This window comes from Tetrao urogallus (assembly GCF_951394365.1).
Source record: "Tetrao urogallus genome assembly, chromosome: 7".
Lineage (NCBI taxonomy): Eukaryota > Metazoa > Chordata > Aves > Galliformes > Phasianidae > Tetrao > Tetrao urogallus.
This window is the reverse complement of record NC_136820.1, coordinates 49,818,349-49,837,247: the sequence shown is the minus strand read 5'-3', so window position 1 is coordinate 49,837,247 and position 18,899 is coordinate 49,818,349. Positions and strand designations below refer to the sequence as shown.

At 41.4% G+C, this 18,899-nt stretch overlaps 1 protein-coding gene across 1 annotated transcript in view; it reads left to right on the top strand.

Moving 5' to 3' along the window:
- VIPR1 (vasoactive intestinal peptide receptor 1) overlaps nucleotides 1–18,899 on the top strand; it is a gene marked incomplete at both ends in the record, with an annotated part of 99,433 nt that overhangs the window by 58,922 nt on the left and 21,612 nt on the right. Inside the window, 3 exons of the mRNA XM_079538661.1 lie at nucleotides 7,034–7,137; nucleotides 10,505–10,605; nucleotides 11,316–11,448. Coding sequence (XP_079394787.1) covers nucleotides 7,034–7,137; nucleotides 10,505–10,605; nucleotides 11,316–11,448 — 338 coding nt within the window. The remainder of the gene's footprint in view (nucleotides 1–7,033; nucleotides 7,138–10,504; nucleotides 10,606–11,315; nucleotides 11,449–18,899) is intronic.

The window sequence follows — 18,899 nt, the reverse complement described above, 5'->3', positions numbered from 1 at the left end:
AACTGTATGACTGGAATTGTTCAGTCTGCAGAAGAGGAGGCTCAGGGGAGACTTCATCATTGTCTACAACTGCCTGAAAGGAGATTGTAGTAAGGTGGGGGTCAGCCTCTGCTCCTGCATAACAGCAAAAGGACAAGAAGGAATGGCCTCAAGTTGCACCAGAAGAGGTGCAGGTTGGATAGTAGGAATAATTTCTTCACTAAAAGAGTGAATGGGCTGCCCAGGTGGTGGAATGCCTGGAGGTGTTCAAGGAACATGAAGATGTGGCACTAAGGAACATGGTTTAGTGGGCAACATTGGTGTTAAGTGGACAGTTGGACTAGATGATCTTAGAGGTCTTTTCCAACCGTAATGATTCTATAATTCTATGATTCTATTTTATGAAATTCTTAAAATCTTTTAAGCTTTGATTAACTTAAGTTTATAACAGCGTTATAATTCAGAATCTGACCCCAAATCCCTTTTCTGCATAAGTGGAGCCCCAAGACTTGTCTGAAGAATTATGGATCTTATTATGTTACAGTGGATGTAACATCCATCGTGAAGATTAAGTCTTCATTTGGTTTTAGACCTTCACTCTATCATTTTAAATTTACACATTCGTAATCTTCTGTCAGATCATTTTTTCTTCTGAATTTAAAAGACATCATTCTCTCTGTGGCATATTTCAATTCAGCAAATATCAATCAAGAACTTTTGTGTTATCTTTTGTCATTCTGTTTTTTTATATTGTGCCCAAAGTTATTTTAACTGCTGTTTGACCTTAGGTACCTCTTGCATGCATTAAACAAGACATGGTTCATATCATTCCTGGCCTCTGACTGATGTCCCATTAATAAATTCAGTATGATGGGCAGCAGTCTTTTTGATTCACTTGCAGAGAGCTTTGGAAACGGCACCCTTTCTCCATATCTCTGCTTTGAAAGACATTGACTGATCCCTTGTAGCATTATTTCAGTTCATTAGAGCAGAGGCAATGAAGTCAAATCCATTGGATGTCTGTCATTTTCTGTTAAGGTGCAGGTCTTAATGGTGCAGTATCCAACTATCAGAGGACAGTTCTGGCAATCTTATGCAACTGCACAGAGAAAAGAGAAGAGCTGCCCATGAAATAACATGAGAATGAGCCACCTGCAGGTATTGAAGCAAGTGGTTAAACACACTACTGCAGGTGGCTTCATTGATGTCATCTGCAAGCTTGCCCTGAAAGGAGTCCTTCAAAGCACCTGAATCCCTGTTGTCTTAGAGTGAGTCTTGGAGCAGAGTATAGCAATGTCCTGAGATAGTCAGTGGAAATTTGTAGGTAGGACATGAATACACACCAAGGGATTTGTCATAAGTATGGAATTGAGAGTCCTTCCACCTAACAGTAGGCACTTTCTGGTTAAGCATCCAAGCTAAACTCCTTTCTAATTTCTCCCTCAAGCCAATGAGAAAGAGAGGCACTTGCAGGGCATGGGTTGTCCTGTAACATGCCTTAAAAAGGCATGACCTTTGGAGGTGTGATATGGCCTCTTGGGAACCTATAGTGTCTGCTATAGACTAGAGTCCCTATTTTCCATGGCAAAAGCTAAGTGAGATGAACGCCAATCTTTTGCTCATGCAAAGTAACTCTATAATGAGTAGGTGAAAACAAACCAAAATACAGAATTGTGCTCATTTCCCCAGCCTCTAAAAATGATTTTCATTCAGTTGAAAACCGTTTTGATTTCCCTCTCTTGAACCAGCATTCTTTTCCTCAGTTTCTTTCCTCCTTTTCTCTACCTTGCTTTTGAAACAGAACAAAATGGAGGGATGATAGATGAGCGGAAGACATTACCACTGTTATAAAGAACCCAAAAGTCAATCTGAGCCACTACTTATTTACTACAGCTTTCATTTACAGGGAAATGAGCCACTGAGTGTATCTGTTATGCAGGTTTGTTTCACTGAGCCTTTTCAGATACCTAGCATCCTCAGTTCAAATGTGTCTTAGAATCATAGAATCATTAAGGTTGGAAAGATAGCTGATATCATCTAGTCCAACCATCAGCCCATCACCTCCATAACACTAAACCATGTCCCACACTGCTCCATCTCCATGTTTCTTGAGCACCTCCAGAAACACTGACTCTACCACACCCCTGGGCTGCCTGTTTCAGCCTGCCTTCCTATCACAAAGACAAATTGCCAGGAAACCTTCTCATTTACATGGAACTGGGCCAGATATTTGCACAGTCCACCCTGGAAGTCATGAGGCAGGGAACAAGACAGCCAACACTCCTGCTCCTTACATTGATCATAGCAGCTTCCAAGCACTCTTTAACATCCATTTTGCTCATTTGTCAGAAGAACAGAAGTCCCAACTCAGAAATCAATGCTGGATTGCTCAGTTTCCATAGATTAGTGGTGATCTTTTTCTCTGCATTAAAGAATGCACCGCTCTGTGTTAGCAAGCTCCAGCAACGTGCACTGGTGTAATTGACTGAAGAAACAGATGGCTATCTGGATGTATGGCTTATTTTTGGCTTAATCTTGCCCCAGCCCTCTGAGGTTTGTTTGCAGCTGGTGTGTCATGACACATTTGCACTGCTGCTTTGAAGGTCTGGCGCTCAGAAGGTCATGTACACCCAATGATGTTGTGTTGTGAGATCCTCACACTGAAAGCCTGCTGTCAGCTGATGCCTCGTGGGGTTAATGCCACCACTTATGCAAAACTGTGCATTTTATTCTTGTAAATATTACCTGCTATACTAATAGTTGCAATGTATGAAGATCCAATGAGAAATTTGTCCTAGAGATTGACAGCTCTGCTTTCATTTTGAGAAAACAAGGTTTGCAAAAAATGCCTAATAGAGGGGAATATGTGGGGTTAAGAAGGGAGGAATTACCTGTACTTATTAAGGATCAGGATCTTTGTGGTGAGAAATGTGCAGGAAAGGGAAAGGAAGAAAAAGGAAAATGGGAGATCTCCCAGAATCAAGGATGTAGGGCAAAGCAGCGTGGAAGTAAGAACCACAGACCAAACGATGTGAGTAAGAGCAAGAGGAGAGAAAGAGAAGAAAACTGAAGGCAGCAACTGTCATATGATGTGTTGATACCATGCCACAATTTATTTGTATGCTGTGCTGGCAGAAATCGTACTGAAAGAATGATCTGAAAGGTCAGGACTGGGGCAGATAAAGCAAGTTTGGGAAATATCTTAACTGTGCTTTATCACTTCAGCTTCTCCCAGATCCAGCCACATCTCTATCCAATTAAGAACAAGTGTAGCTCTGTCTGGAGGTCTCAGGTGTTTCCCAGTAATGGTAGGGCAGATCAATAATAAAAATGGAACTACATATGTTTGGGGGAGCTCAGCAGCATCTCAAGAATAGTAAATAAGAGCTGCTATTGCTTTAATAGCTCCTGCTTGAAAAAATTGATTTCTGACTATGGAATACAACAACAGAGAAACAGGACAGATTGCTGCATGGAGCAGACCTTCCCCTCTCTTTTAGAAGCTATTACAGCTGTGGGCAAGAGAAACAAGGGGGAGAGCATCCCTTAGCAACGGCTGGCATCAGATATCTTTGTATGGATTTAGGCTTCCATTAAAAGCCAATAAGATGTGCTCTGCCATTAAAGCCAAAGAGGTAAAATCTCACCTATGTCACAAGTTTTCAGATGTATTTCTGAGACTGAAGAGTGTATTTGAAACAGATGGGAGATAAAAATAATTAAGAAAAAAACTTTGTGAGAGTTGGATATGTGCAACAAATTGCTTAGAATACAGTTACCTCTTTGTATTTATTTGGTTCACCTGTTCAGTGTGTAACGCCTATGCAGATCAAACAGCCTTTGTTGGAAGAAAATATTCTGTTTCCATCTCAATTTCACTCACTCCTCCTGCCACAAATATGTTGTGTAGTTCCTCTGCCAGGCCTTTACTGGTGGGTATCGCTCAATCTGAGAAGTTGTTCAGATTCATGTCTCTTCATGTCACTCCCAAATACATTTACACATCAAGAAATTGAATTAAAGTTTTCCTTGCCTGTGTTCTTGTCCAAGAAAGTCTGTCCCAATTAATGAATTGTGTTCAGTGTTTTGCTGTAGAAGATCATCTCTTTTTCATGAGGAATGGCAGTGAAGATGAACATTCACTGCAGAGCTTGGGTTAGACAACCTGTATAGGGCTCTGAGGATCCTGGAGACAAGAGGAGGCCTTGCAGTTGTTCCACTGTTCTACTTTTGTGGGCATCAGAGGGAGCAGCAGAAAGGCCAGAAGATTTCATGGAAGGTGAAGCTGGTGATACAGGGTGGACTTAGATCTGAAGGAGAATTCCATCATTGGAGCATTGCATGATTAAAGGGTGGGTGGAAACCAGCTGGATGTAAGCACTTCAAACTAGAGAAATTTGGGCTCAAAAAGTGTAGGTCAGGATATTGTGGAGAAAGTAGGTGGGGAATGATCATTTCATGGTGTAGAGGAGAAGAGGTTCAAAATGAAAATGTCCATCATCTGGTCTAAATACGGAAATAGAGTATGTTGTCATTCAACATACGAAGAAATGGTAGGGCTTATAGGCCAGGAAGATGCAAGTGAAATCCAAGATTAAGGATTACCTCTTTACATCATATTTGCCTGCTTGAGGATTTGTTTGTTTGTGTATTTATTTTCAGGTTTCTGCACTGTTATTTCGGGCTTGTAGCATAGAATTTTTACAATTAGTTTGCTGTTGGTTCATTAGGTAAATCTCAGAGTAAGAGCTAAGCTTTTTCCAAGCTTTATCCTAGAATCATAGAATCACCAAGGTCAGAAAAGACCTCCAAGATCATCTAGTCCATATTTCCCCACTAAACCATGTCCCTTAGTGCAACATCTGTGCGTTTCTTGAACTCCTCCAGGGATGGTGTCTTCACCACTCCCTGGGCAGGCATTCCAGCGACTGACCACTCTTTCAGAGAAGAAATTATTCCTAATATCCAACATTTATGTTCATCTTCAGTATAGGAAGTGATCATCCTCATTTCACACAGTGATTAGAAATGCTTGCTCTGTCATTTGAGCCAAGATTTTAGTGCGGTAAAATCTTTATCTTCTAACCTTGCATTTCTGCACCTCCCAGGCATCTAGCACAGAATCCGAGAACTACGAACGTTTGTTTTATCAGATTTGTTATGTTCGAATCTTGCATCAAATAGTGACATGAGCAGCAAAGAGTGGTAGAAGACTTATCAGAGAAATTCCCTGAAGTCAGGAAGTTGGTTGATTGATTGGTTAGCTGGTTGGTTTGTTTTTCGTTGCCATGAGGATGTACCATTTAGTTCTACCATCGGTTGAAGCATTAAGACAGCTTTGAAAACTGTTGTGAGCAGTGAGAAGAACAGCGAAAGAGTCGAACAGTTAAGGGGAAGTACGCTTTAGAAGTACAAGAAATATGAGGAAATGAATTAAGCTGAAACTGGCCCTCTTAGCTTGCTGACAATGAGAAGCTAAGATAAAAACCACCATGAAAACCAAAGGCATCCCCAAACAGAAGGAGGGAGTCATGAGCAGGAAATAAGAAGCAGAAAAAGATCAAATAATGGGATCCATTGTAAAGAAGAAGAAATAACAGAAATTACATAACATCTTAGAACATAAACAACAAAAACTGAACAGTCATGTCCTTGATTTGTTTGAACATGATTTCTCGTGATCTTGATGTGAACTCAGGTAAATAAAAAATGAATGTAAACAGTGACCATGCATAAAGCCAGAGGAATAGCAGCCGTCCAAACTGTGCTGCAGGTAGCTGCTTCTGGAGCAGTTCAACTACTTCCTCCTTTTGATAGAAAACAAAGGTAGCAGAGCCTGCATGGTGTGCAGGCTGATTGTAAGGATGAATTACATGGACAAGTTTTAGGGTCAAAACCCACCTGTGAAGTATTCAAGAGCTGAAAGAAATCAGGGGATAGGCTGCTGCTAGTGTCAGTGTGAGAGAGGTCTATAGTAAGGAAGATGTTCAGATGATTCAATAGGCAGAAATTTCTGGAGGTGATGCTTGGATATTTTCATGACTCATGGCCGCAGAACTGATTTTCTCCTGTTTGCAGTAGTTTTATCACTCCCATGTGCAAAGATCCCCATTTCTGGAGATGTCTGCATAGCTTTTGAGTTGCACTGGTGTAATTCTTCATCTAAGAAGTCGTAAGAAAGTTTTGACTGTTTACCATTTGCTTCTTCTGGTTTATTGTACCAGCTTTCCAGTTAGGGATGGCAGGCAGTTTTATGTGACAAATGACACCCAAGGAATGCCGACCAGCCAACAAGTATGATTATGGAAGTTGACTGAACAGTGGTGTGATTCACAAGAGATGGACTAAGAATGGTTTAGTGGTCAGAGAAGGTGCTGGGGAAATGTGAAATTTACTTTTTGATGGATTGATTCTTTATTGAGGAACATCTGCCTTGTGTATGTGTTAAAACAGGCAACACGCTTTGTCACTGGCTCTTTCTTGTAGCCAAATGTTGAAGCATTTCATTGTCAAACAAGAGTATGGTAGATTTCCTGGGAATCACATTTGAATAAAGCTGAGGGCTTGTATTGTGGGCAAGGTCTGGGCTTTGAGGAGTGCGTTCAGTTCCCAGCCTTCCCACTTGGTTGCACAGCAAGGAAGTGAGCACTTAGCTTCTCACAAGCAAAGTGAAAGATTCAAACACTTTGCTGCTCTGGTTAGGTGAAAAAAAAATATTCCAGGAATGGAGACAGTAATGTTCTCAAACAACATCCTTGCATTGCCCACAACGGTGGAACCAAGTTCAAGCTGAGTTATGTTACCACTGTGAGAGTGTTTTGTGGACATCTCAGTTTAAAACCTGCTTATTTTGTGCAGAACGAATTTATGACCCCGTTGGTCCTTCTTGTTTGTGTTGTGTAAGATGAGTACTTTTTAACAGAGGAAAATTACAAGACTTGTTGCACGTGTTACAAGAAATGTGCTCTGGTATTTGAATTAACAAAAGGCAAACGTTTGTTTAAGAGCGTGCCCAGAGAGTCTTGTTTTAATCTTCTGTTTCTTTTTCTTCCAGGAAATGTGAGCAGGAATTGCACAAGTCAGGGCTGGACAGATGTGTACCCTGCACCGTATGCTGTCGCCTGTGGCTACGATTCCAACAGCACACCAGGGGAAGAGGTCTGTAAACCCAGATGGATGGGTGGATGTCATGATTTACCTGGGATAGATAGCAGAGCCACACCACCTTCTGATGCTCTACTTTTTCATTCCTACTTTAATTCCTTGAAAAGGAGGCATCTCCCTGGGAAGTGCCTCGCCAAAGAGCCAATCTTCCCTTTAAATTCCTGCATAGTGGCAGGATCTCAGCACCTGAGAAGATCAGAGCCATGTCTCTATTAGGGGGAAGTGATTTCAAACCAAAAGAGAGGAGATTTCCACTGGATATAAGGAAAATGTTGTTTATGAAAGGGTGGTGAGGCATAGGTTGTCCAGAAAGGCTGTGGTGCCCCATCTCTGGACACACTTGAGGTCAGGGAATGGGGCTCTGAGCACTGATGGAGCTGTGGGTGTCCCTGTGCGTTGCAGTGAGTGGAACCTGATGGCCTTGAAAGATCCCTTCCAACTGGAAGGATTCTATGATTAAACAAGAAAAACTCATGCTAGAAAAAAAAAATCTCGTGCTCTTTTACTGCAGTCATATATTGATGTTAAACCTATGCCTGTGCTGGGGCTTTTTGTTTGGTTTGTTCTTCTGGTTTTGTTTTTGGTTGTTGTTGTTGTTGCTTTTTCTACTGTGTGGCAGAAATCAGTGTGGTGAACTGCATGGTAATAACAAGTAAATGTCTATGATGAGAGGCCTTTGTGTATAATGGGGGTCACCCATTACAAAGGCACACAAATTGTTAACAGAAAATCTGAGCTGAACTTAACCAGCCTGAATAGTAATACGATACAGAGAATACCAAATGGAAGGTTACACACACAACAAAAAAAGAGAGATGTACCAAAGAGAAGAGCCTTCAAGGTCAGCCACCACTACAAATCCCACGTATCCTGTTCCTAACATTGAGTTGAGTGGCACTGATTGCACATTTTAAGAGCCATCATTACAGAGGAAAGCATTACTGCTTGGAAAGGCCCTCCCTCAAGAGCTCTAGTTTATTTTCCATCTGCAAAGGGATTTGGGAATTCCTGGTTTGTGCTTTGGTGACCCAATGGATTGCAGCACTGCCAGAACTCTGTGTTACCACAAGAGCATATATTGTGTTCTTCTAATTCTTTCTTAATTATTTTCTCTTGATTTCCACGGTTTTGTCATGCTGTTTAAAGCTAATTTGTGTGAAAGGTGGCAGAGGGGGGTGAACATGCAGTACAAGTCTGTGAAGAAGAATGGATTGTTGTTGTTGAATTGGCTGTTGGTCTAGGGAGGAGGAAGTAAAAGGAATAGAAAAAGAAAAGAACAGCAGGCTGCATGGGACATGAGGTGCAGAACAGATTGATCATCATCCATGCCTAAAATGCTTCACGAGCTTAAAACCTCTACCACTTATACAAGAAACTGCAAGAAACTATGAGAAACAAATAAAGAGAGCGTGTATTAAAAATTTATTTGTGAACTCTGGCAATCCTTAGGAAGCAGACATAGGCACCAAAATACTGTGCTGATGATCTCTGCAGTGTTAATGCTTCCTTCTCCAGACTGACTCTGAAAAACCGTATATTAGGAAATGGAGAATTGTTTTCCTGTCCCATTATCTGACGTGATACACAGCTTCCCCATCATCTGGTCAGAGAGGAGCCACCCAGACATCCCTGTAGGCTCTATGTGAAGGCAATAAAAACATACTAACCCCACGTTTCTCGCCAAAGAGAGAGAATCTGCATTTATGAGGAAGAACTCAGATGACTTCAGCACATGTGATGCTATCCCAAATCAAGCCTACGTGCAGGGCTACTGGAAGACTTAATATCAGTGTTCTTTTGCACTTATGAAGGTGAATATTTCACATCCTAATTCAGTTTACCAAGAGTCAAACATAGAGGCTACTGTCCAGAAGGGAAGGAAGCTAATTCTCATGTAAGCTTAGTTTAGCATCCCTTCATGCTCTGCAGGTGGGTGAGGCATGGATACAGGTGGCAGACTCCATCACTGTATCAGGTAGATCCAATGACCTAAAGCCCTTACTATGAATTATGACCCAAATTTCTTAGTGATGTAGATTAACTTAACAATCCTATGAAGACGCTCTGCTTTTATCCATCTCTGAGATCCATGGTCCAAGAAGCAAAGCAGATATGGCCAGTCTAACCCCAGCACTCTGAAATTTCTGTGTTAACACCCCTCCAAGCTGGCTTGTGTAAATGCTAGAGGACTACCTTGCATCACAGCTTCACTGGTCCTGAAAAGCACCTAGTGCTTGTCAAGGCTATGAAAATAACCTATAGAAATGTCAGCCCTCACTGTTAGTCAAGAGTGTTTTCCCAGATAAGGTTGGGCTTAGATTATCCATCAGTATGTTTTTTTTTTTGTGACTTTGTTTGTTTTATTTAACAGAAAGTGGTGGCAAGGAAGGTAGAAAAGGGTCAGTCAAGGGCTAGGAAAATTAGATTTTATTTGGGAAAATACTCTTTACTGAGTTAGATTCTTGTTAAAAAATATCAAATTAGTAAAAAAAAGAAAAAGAAAACAAAACACTGATAAAACAAATGTTTGAAAACAAACTTTTCTTTTTCAGCTGAAAATTGAAATATACTCATTTAGAGTGTTGCTGGAAAGCCTTAGGAGAGCTGAAATCTTGTTGCTGTATTTCCTCGTTTTATTTATAACAGGATTCCCTGTTGGATTTAAATCCCATGGTGCTCCATGCTCAGAGAATCCCTCTGTGTGCAGACAAAGAGAAAAGCTATGGACTAACTTGCAAATTAAAATATATTTCTGAATGAACATATCTGTGCATTCAGTGAGAACGTTTTAAGTTGGTTTGTTTTTTTCTTAGTAAAACACAATGTTTTGCTTCCACAAAAGCAAACCCAGACCAGTTCTGTCCCTAAAATTCCCTTCATGTAAGGAAGCTCATCGTACTCAGAGCTGACATGTCAGTGCACTGTTTAAGTGAACATTAGCTGTTCTTGTTTCACAAGGTTATAACCATGTAGCTGTCTCTGCAAGTGTCAAATTCAGACTCCATCCTCTGCAGTTTCCCCTTGTGTAGCTGTGAAATGGTCTTGGTGTGATCCAGGCACATTCTTCTTATTCACACCAGCTGTATTTGAATCATGTTCTGCTCTGGGCTGCCTGTCTGGTGGTTGGTGACCCTGCATATGGCAGGGGGGCTGAAACTAGATGAGCATTGTGGTCCTTTTCAATCCAGACCATTCTATGATTCTATGTTCTCTACCAGATATGATTTTACAGAGAATTTTTTAAGAGAATGGAGTGGGACTCACTTCAGCAAGGAGGTCAGAACAAGCTCAGCAATGGTGTATTTAGGTGGATTTTGGCAGCTCTTTGAAAGTCTGTTTTTATTTCTTTCCTTGCCCTTAGCAAACGGCGTTCTATGGCACAGTCAAGACCGGCTACACCATTGGACATACCTTATCACTCATTGCTCTCACAGCTGCTATGATCATTTTATGTCTCTTCAGGTAAGAGCATGAGCTCCATCACGAGACCCAGGCCTTGATGGAGATGCAGTGCAGCAAATTAAATGGCGTTGGGTGGTTAAGTGTTGGCAAATGAATTCATCCTCAGTCCCTGTTGTTGATCCTGGATTCAGACATCTGTATTTGGGTTCCTCCGTCAAACAAGTCTATGCACGAGGCAACCTCCTGTTATAGTGTTGTTTAAATATATGGCAAAAACAGCAAAATAATGAATAACTGGTAATTTTTAAGTGAAAATATTATCTGCATTGCTACAGAGTGCCTGCAGTATGAGTTAATTTGGGCAGCAGCTGCTAAGAATTTATCTCTCCTCCTGAAGAAGCATTTTGCTTTGAGAAGAATTATTACGGTACAAGCATGCTGTAGAAAATTGACCTTTCTCATGAACACACTTTACTGAATCAAAAAACTCACTTTTCCAATGGAAAGAGGTACAATGGACCTTTTTTCTGTCATTCTGTCTTTTGACCTTTTTTCTCAGAATTGGAAAAGCAGCAGTGCTGCCACAGATATATGCAATGTCACGTCTTTTGTGGCTTTTAAAGGGCTTAAGTGGATTTGCTGTGTTTTACATCAAAACATTGTCTTGATGTTTAATTGTAACTCCGTATCTCAGCAGAAGAAACATGTAAATAGATAAATAACGTTTTAGAGAAGTCACACTATTCAGAAATGTTGTCTCTTCCCAACAGAAAACTGCACTGTACTCGTAATTATATTCATATGCACCTCTTCATGTCCTTTATAATGAGAGCCATCGCAGTCTTCATAAAAGATGTCATCCTGTTTGAAAGTGGAGAACCTGAACATTGCTTTGTGAGCTCAGTAAGTAGCTGTGTATATTGACAAACTTTGTTCTGTTATTATACATATATTATAACTATATTATTTCTATTATACTTTGTTCTGTTGTGCTTCTAAAACAGTGCACCAAAAACTGCTTTGCAAATGGATAGGAAACATTGTCTTGGGAAGACTTTGTTTTTTTGTTCTTATTTGAAGAGAAACAAAAGCCTGATTGATGAAGTTTAATTTAAAGGGCATGAAGTAAGTGAGCAGGGTTTCGGATTAATCTGTTGGATGTCCCAGTCAAAGACGACTTTCAGTCTTCTGCTTAAGGATTTAATAAAGCCTTTCCCCTCAGTGATGGTAAGAGATCCAGACTCAGATAACTCCTCTGCAATATCTGCAGGGCAGTACCTATACATGATCTACGTTTGTTAAATGCAATCATAGTCAGCTGAGATCTAATTAATAGGTTTGCTGGAGCTGTGAGCTGCCCGCCTCACTTTGAAGAAGGCCCCTCTGTGAGCTGGAGGGCTCCTCTGATTGCACTGACCAGGTCCCTGCAGGAGTTTAGGCAGGAAATCTATATAGAGACGTAACTGTCTGTTTTTCATCTGGATCTCTGTTCCATGCTAACTGTGTAACAGTGAGATTTCCCCACTGGGATGATAAAGGAAGGGAATAAAGGAGTTGGTACGTTTTCCCTGCTTTTAAGCTCAGTGTAATCAGCTGGAGTTAATATTGAGGTGGGAGAAGAGCTCTTTATCTAAGAGCTGTTTTGATGCAAGAGAGCACTAGTCATGAATTAATCTCCTAAGTAGGGAGGTGTGATTACAGCATCATAGAATGACTGGGGTTGAAAGGAATCTTTAAAGGTCATCAAGTTCCAGCCCCCAGGTTGATCAAAAGTCATCCAAAAATTAAATTAATTTAAGTACTCCATAATAAATTCATCGTAATAGATGATCTACTTGCTGGTAATAGCAGGTGACTGGGCACAGCAGTCCAGCAGGATCTCTTTTGGACTTATGTTTGCATCATAAAGCAACAGAAAAGACTGTCTTTGCTATCCACCCAGTTTCTTCCTTACCTTTTGACCTCTCTGTATCAGTACTCCTAGTGCCATCCCTGCTGGTATAGTGGCCTTTCTGCATGAGCACTTCCCAATCCATATCAAAGCGTGTCCCACTCCCAGAGTTTCCCTGAGATCCATCCACAGCACAGCACGTTCCCATTGCAGTGACCACATACCACTCTCCATTTTTATTTTCCCTCTGTGATTCACTGGAATCTGTATCCTCCAGCAGTGAGGCTTCATTGTGAAAGCCCTGAATGATTGCGGTGACATAGAAATTGGGATGAACAATTGGCCGGTGTCTGCTGCCACACATAACTGCCAGTGCTAATTGGCAGAGGAGCCAGGAACCCAATGAGCCGTGGAGTTTGACGTAACCTCTCACCCCTGTGGCAGTTTGTAGCGGGTCGTGACCGAGGCATGATTGCAGAAAATGGTGTGAGAAGTGTCTGCTGAAACACTTCTGTGCATAAACACTGGACGTTGTCCTGCGGAATCTGCAGTTCCTGGAAGTCAGGGTGCTTTCAGGCAGATCGTGGCTACCAACACTGTGTGTGTTTCCTCCCAAGCAGAGGATTTTTTGTGGTAAATGCCAGTTCAGGGTTAATGGCTGTGTCTTCCAGAAGGGCTACAAAAGCATGTGGGACAATCTGTCTCCACTACACAGGGCTGAACTTACCCCTTGCAGAATCTGCACACAACTTGACCCAACAATCTGGTAAACATTTTAGGTTGCAGGCAAAACATGCCTACATGAAATGCAGTTGTAGTGCTTCTCCTAGCATTCATTTGCTTGGAGACATAAAATCCATTGTGTTTATGTTGAGTTTGGCCGTGTTTGGTTGGCTTGAGCTAGGTGAAATAATTGTGTTGTTTGTGCTTTGAACTTGCAAGATAACGTTTTGCCTTGGGGGATATGGGTGCTAACTAGTTCATATACCTAGAGTCTGATAAAGGATCTATGGAAGGTTTCCTGTTTCTACTGATAATGCAAGATATTGGCCTTGAGCTCATTCAGTCTGAGGTGAGATTTGAACAAGCAGTTCACTTTGCTGAATGCTGTCACCACTGTACTGTTTTAGAAGAAGGGAGAACCAAAGCAATAACCATCTTTTATTGGAGAAGAAAGTGCTGCGCTTAGTTCCTTTGAGGAAAAAAGGACAAAAGTGCCTACCTTCGTTGGCTTTGTGCGGTAGCATTTCAATTCTACTTCATTTTGTATAGTGTGGGAAATTTCAGTTACAGTGTGAATTCTGAGGCATTTTAAAGTCAAATACTTTGGGATTATACAATCACAGATTCAGAGAATCATGCAGGTAGTTTCCATGGAAATAAATAGGAGGCATTACTTTCTCTGTGACCTGCATGGCATCATTTGAGTTAGAAAAGACCTTCAAGATTGTTATATCCAACCATTACCATTGAGTACAGCATGGATGCCCTGAAAAATTAGGTTTGTCTACGGGCCACAAAGTCTGAGAATGTGGCAGTAAGCATTTCAGGTAATCAGGACCAATGCAATCACTGAGCCATCACAACATGCAACCTGCACTGGATGCTGATTGTTGAGGTGTGTGGTGGTGGCTGGAAGATTGGACTAGAGGTCTTTTCCAACCTTGATGATTCTATGATGTAATGATCCTACAGCTGATCCCATAACCAATGCAAAGTGGCCCTAGTCCTTTGTGGTGCTACAAGGAAAGGCCCAAATCAATTAGGCCCACTCTTAGGCACAAAGGGGATCCTTCCTCTTGTGTGACAGCACATAGACTGACCTTTAGAAGACAGCCTTACTAAAGATGTGTGTTACTGTGGCGTTTTCCAGGGGGAAAGAAAGCACTACTGAGGACCCTGAGTATTTTAGAGGGAGAAACAGTAGAGAAATCTCATGGCCGCATAGATATGCAGTTACTTGCCCAAGGAACCAGCAGTCAGTAGTTTCTCTGTCATCCCCCTAAGTTAGAAGGTATGTCTGTGATTATGTGAACCTGAAACATCACGATGACTTAAATTTCTTACAGATTGACATATGCTCAAGTGTATTAGCGGATACAGGCTTTAAGCATCCAGATGTAGATACCATCAGGTTAGGAGATTCCGTGGTGTCACCCATCCTGACTCCTCCAATAACTGTTCCAATTCTTTCAGAATGCTTTCTGTCTCAGTAGTCAATCATTTCTGATGGAAAAGCTTCACTGCATCCAGTGGTTACTCAGACTGTGTGAAAAATTGCCTCACTTTCCAGTCTGTATTTGCTTGCATTCTTCTGTGTTCTTTTTTTCACTTCCAGACTAAAAAGGCCTCCTAACAAACTCTAGCTTTTCACATTAACTTTCTCTAGACCTGCTGATGTTCCATTTTAGCATCTGTCTTCCTCTTTATTTCTCTCTGGAAAATGCCATATGAAGCTCAGAAGCCAAAGTTGCAAACATGGCAGAAGGATTGACTTGAATACTTTGCTTGTCTGTCCATTTGATCTATGCCTGTGCTTTTATAGCTAAGATTTGGTTTAGTTTCATGATTGTATGAAATGTATGGATTGTAAAACTTGTGTTTGCAGTTTAGCTAAAGACAAAGAAGCCAAACATATAGTTTGATATAAACAAAGATCCAGTTCTGCAGATTGAATTCAGGCTGACTTTTCTTGAGCTCTGCAAATTTGCCTTTGATGAGGATTTAGCCAAAGGAGCAGTCATTTCTCTTTGTCCTTCTGCATACCAGTAAGACAATTAAATCCAAAGAGAAACCATTTGCAAAGGAGGGCAGGACTCTTATCAATAGTGAGCGTTTGTACATGTCTAATACTTTCAGAGTGGAAAATTCATTTTTCAACACAAGTTCCCTCAGGCCAAACTGATGAAAGTATGTCTACTCCCTCTCTCCATCATCGTGGACTGGCATTTGATGAACTTTGGCTGACTGGCTTGGATGGAGAACCTGGCACAATCCTGTCTGTACACAATGAGAATTTTCCCCTTGACTTTAATTGGAGTTGGGTCAGGCCCCAAAATGTGTGAAAGAATCAACTAGCACTGTTTCAGAAGCTCAGCCCATTCCTGCACAACTCTAAAGCATCTATTGATTTCTCAGACCAGCCAAGCACAAGGATGCTGTTTGAGATAAGGAAAGGCCTTAAAGTCTGTCCTGCTGTACAAATAAGGCCAAATGTGAAGCCCACTTTTTTGCTCTATTTTGCTGAACTATTTAGGGTGAAGGAAACTCTCTTGCTTCCCACCTAATAGGTAGCAGTTACAGTTGGGTTTCACTCCAAGGATCAGCACAGGGAGCAAAGGAACAACCACTGCTCACGTGGATTGTTTCTCTCTATGTTCTTCCACTCATATCTGACCTGAACCACCTTAATGGCTTCAGTGGATGGGCACTGAAATGGAATGGCTTCATTTCTTCTTTCTGAGCTTTTTGACAGCATTTGGTTTCTTCTTAAGGTTCTGATGATGTTGCTGCCACAACACAAATCTAACATTCCAATTTCCTTGGTCTACATTTTTACCATTAGGTGAGAGGAAGAGATTTCCATCTACCTGGTAATGAAACATTATCCTTAAAACTATCTTGTATCTCCATATCTGCTGCATAACTGCTGATCACAGGGGAAGAAAAATAACCAGAGAATGCTCCTGTAAATGATATGAAGAATTTAAAAACAAACAAACAAAAACAACCAGAAAGCAGAGAGAAGGAATGGGGTCACTGTGTGTTTGCCAATTCTCCTTCAGATCTCACACCAGCGTTTTAAGGTTCACTTCACCAAAGATATTGAGGCAGTCCTAAAAAGGACCAGAAAATGGAAAGGAGATTGAAGGAGAAGAAGAAACAAAGAGGTTAAAGAGACAGAGGAGAAGAAGAAAGAGGTTAAAGCTACACTCTTTAATTAGCCAGGACCTAATAGTAAATATAGTAGCCAAAAGTAGAATCATAGATTGGTTTGGGTTGGAAGGGACCATTAAGATCACTTAGTTCCAACCCCCTCTGCTATAAGCAGAGACACCTCCCACCAGACCAGGTTGCTCAAAGTAAGTAGAACTAAAAATAAAACATAAGCATTAAAAAACAAAAAACAAAAAACAAAAAACAAGCATAAAAATAAAGCATTCGTGTGCTTTTAGAAAATCAGTGCTAGGGTTGATTTGAGGATTTATTGGCAAATGCAATAAATGAAGAGTTTGTAACGCAATGAGCGGCTATAAAGAAGTTTGGGAAGCTTACTGCCCATGGGGCAATAGTAGCTGTGAGCGTGGGAAGTGGCTATCTATCCACCTAGACTTATTCACATTCTTGTTTAGATTTTGGAGCTAGCCAGAAACACTCCACCCAGGAATGTAGTTTCATCATCTCTTCTAGAACAGCAGAGGTCTGTACCTGTACAAGTCACCAGTGATGGCTATGAAAGGGACGTAAGCCACCTAATCCATGCCAAAGGGAGAGGGCACACACACAGGTAATTACTGTGGAGCTGCTGGCAAACAGTAACATCCTTCTGGATTGGTGAGACAGCAGTTTGTGCCTGGCACTCTTGCAGCTTTCATTGCTGATCCTCTGCCAAAGGATGTGTAAGAATGGAGCATGAGCTTGAGGTCTGAGTTTGGGAAGAAGGAGATGTGAGGCAGTGAAGAATGAAGAAAATCTTGAGTGTCAGAGAAACTGAAGGTCAGGCATCATCATTTTGGGGAGGGAAGACAATGGGTGGCCACAGGGGCTGGAGGTTTGCCAGGCTGGGTAGGTGAGAAATATTCATGGATTTGGGGATCCATTTCTTGAGGTTGAAAGTACCAGACTCTGGGTCATGCCTCTTCTGCTCTTTGGTCTGCTGATACCTTGCAACCCTTGAGAGGTCCAGATCTCAGAGACCAGGCTCTAACATGGTTTTATGTGGTTCTGCTTGGATTATTTATCCCCTGGATTTCTCTTTTCCTCTTGGAAATAACAGAAAATTTAGATTATAGAAGAGCTCTGAAGCAGGAACTGCCTTTGAAAAAGCGACCTTATCAGCTATGCCTCAGTCAATTTCTAGCACCTCACAGCAATGCAGCATTGCCAATAAGGGTATTATTAAAACTTTGATCACCTTCTCCCTTCAGCTGGTAACTTGTGCTCGTCTTTCCTTATCACTGAAGACATGTTCAGAAATGCTGTTATCATTCTCAAGTTGATGAGCATGAAATAGGGACAGTTACCCCATTTACCAAGATAAAGCTATTTTTACATCTGAACTCAACTGTGAGTCATCTGACGCAGAGGTTAGACCATCTAGAGCTAATCACCATCTTACAAGTACTCACAAGATGCCCCCCCTTCTACCAAAAAATCAAACTAATATTTCTTAGAGACAAAATAGAAAGGTCCAGGCCCTCAAAGCCTGTCAGTTACATAACCCCTGTTAAACTCAGCAGAAGATAAATGCTTAAATAGCCTTGAGTATCACAGTCACGGGGCTTAAACTTGCTTCTTAAGTGAGCTAAAGCAGACATGAGAGCTTCCTGCAGATTTCAACCATGTTGTATTTGGGGAGGCCTGGGTGGGAGGTGGGCTAGGCATAAAGTGCAGTCACGTGGACTGCATTTTTGTTGGAGTAAACTGGTATGGTTCCATTTATTTTAATGAAGTCCACAAGGTTTCTGCTAGCTGAGGATCTGACCCTGCCGTGCTTTGCTTTGGGTTGGAAGCACAGAAATCAGAGTTTGCATCATGTAACTTCCGTATTAGCAGAGATGAACTTTTAAATGTCTTACTGCTTTCAGCTGGCTTTCAGCTGGCACTGAGGAAGTGAAAGCACAAAGGGAAACCAATGTTACCTTTGTGGACTTTGGGGGCCATATTGGTTTGGCTACTGCTAGACCAATGGTATTCTACACCCTATACAGGTTGAATAGCGTCCCAGCCTCGATGCATGTGGATATGGTAGCAGAGGAAAGAGACAATGAAATTGAACTAAGTGGTGTCTTTCTGCTCTGCCCATCTTCCCACGTCACACTGGAAGCAGGCAAGATGTAGCTTGATGAAATAGTGTGTGTGTGCATGCGTATAGTTTTGCAGCTCAGCTCATCAGTCTAGAAATAGCATTTCTACTGTATGAAAGGGGTGACAAATCAACAAGCCTGGACACAAATCCTGTTATAATGGCTTAATAAATTGGCTTGCGACAGATGACACGGGGTAAGTAGTCCAGTGTGTGCTGTTAGGCAATGATGGACATATGAAAATGTAATGCATTGTGACCTAGCGGAAAGAAGGTTAAGGTAAATTGAATTAATTTGCTTTTGCTACGGCTTAAGAGCACTCTTACATGTTTCTGGGGCATCACTGATGCAAAGCAGCATGTTAACAGGGAAAATCTGTGTTTGAGGCATCTTATTCCTTGAGGCATCTTATTCTTGTGCCTGAGACAGATGGTGAT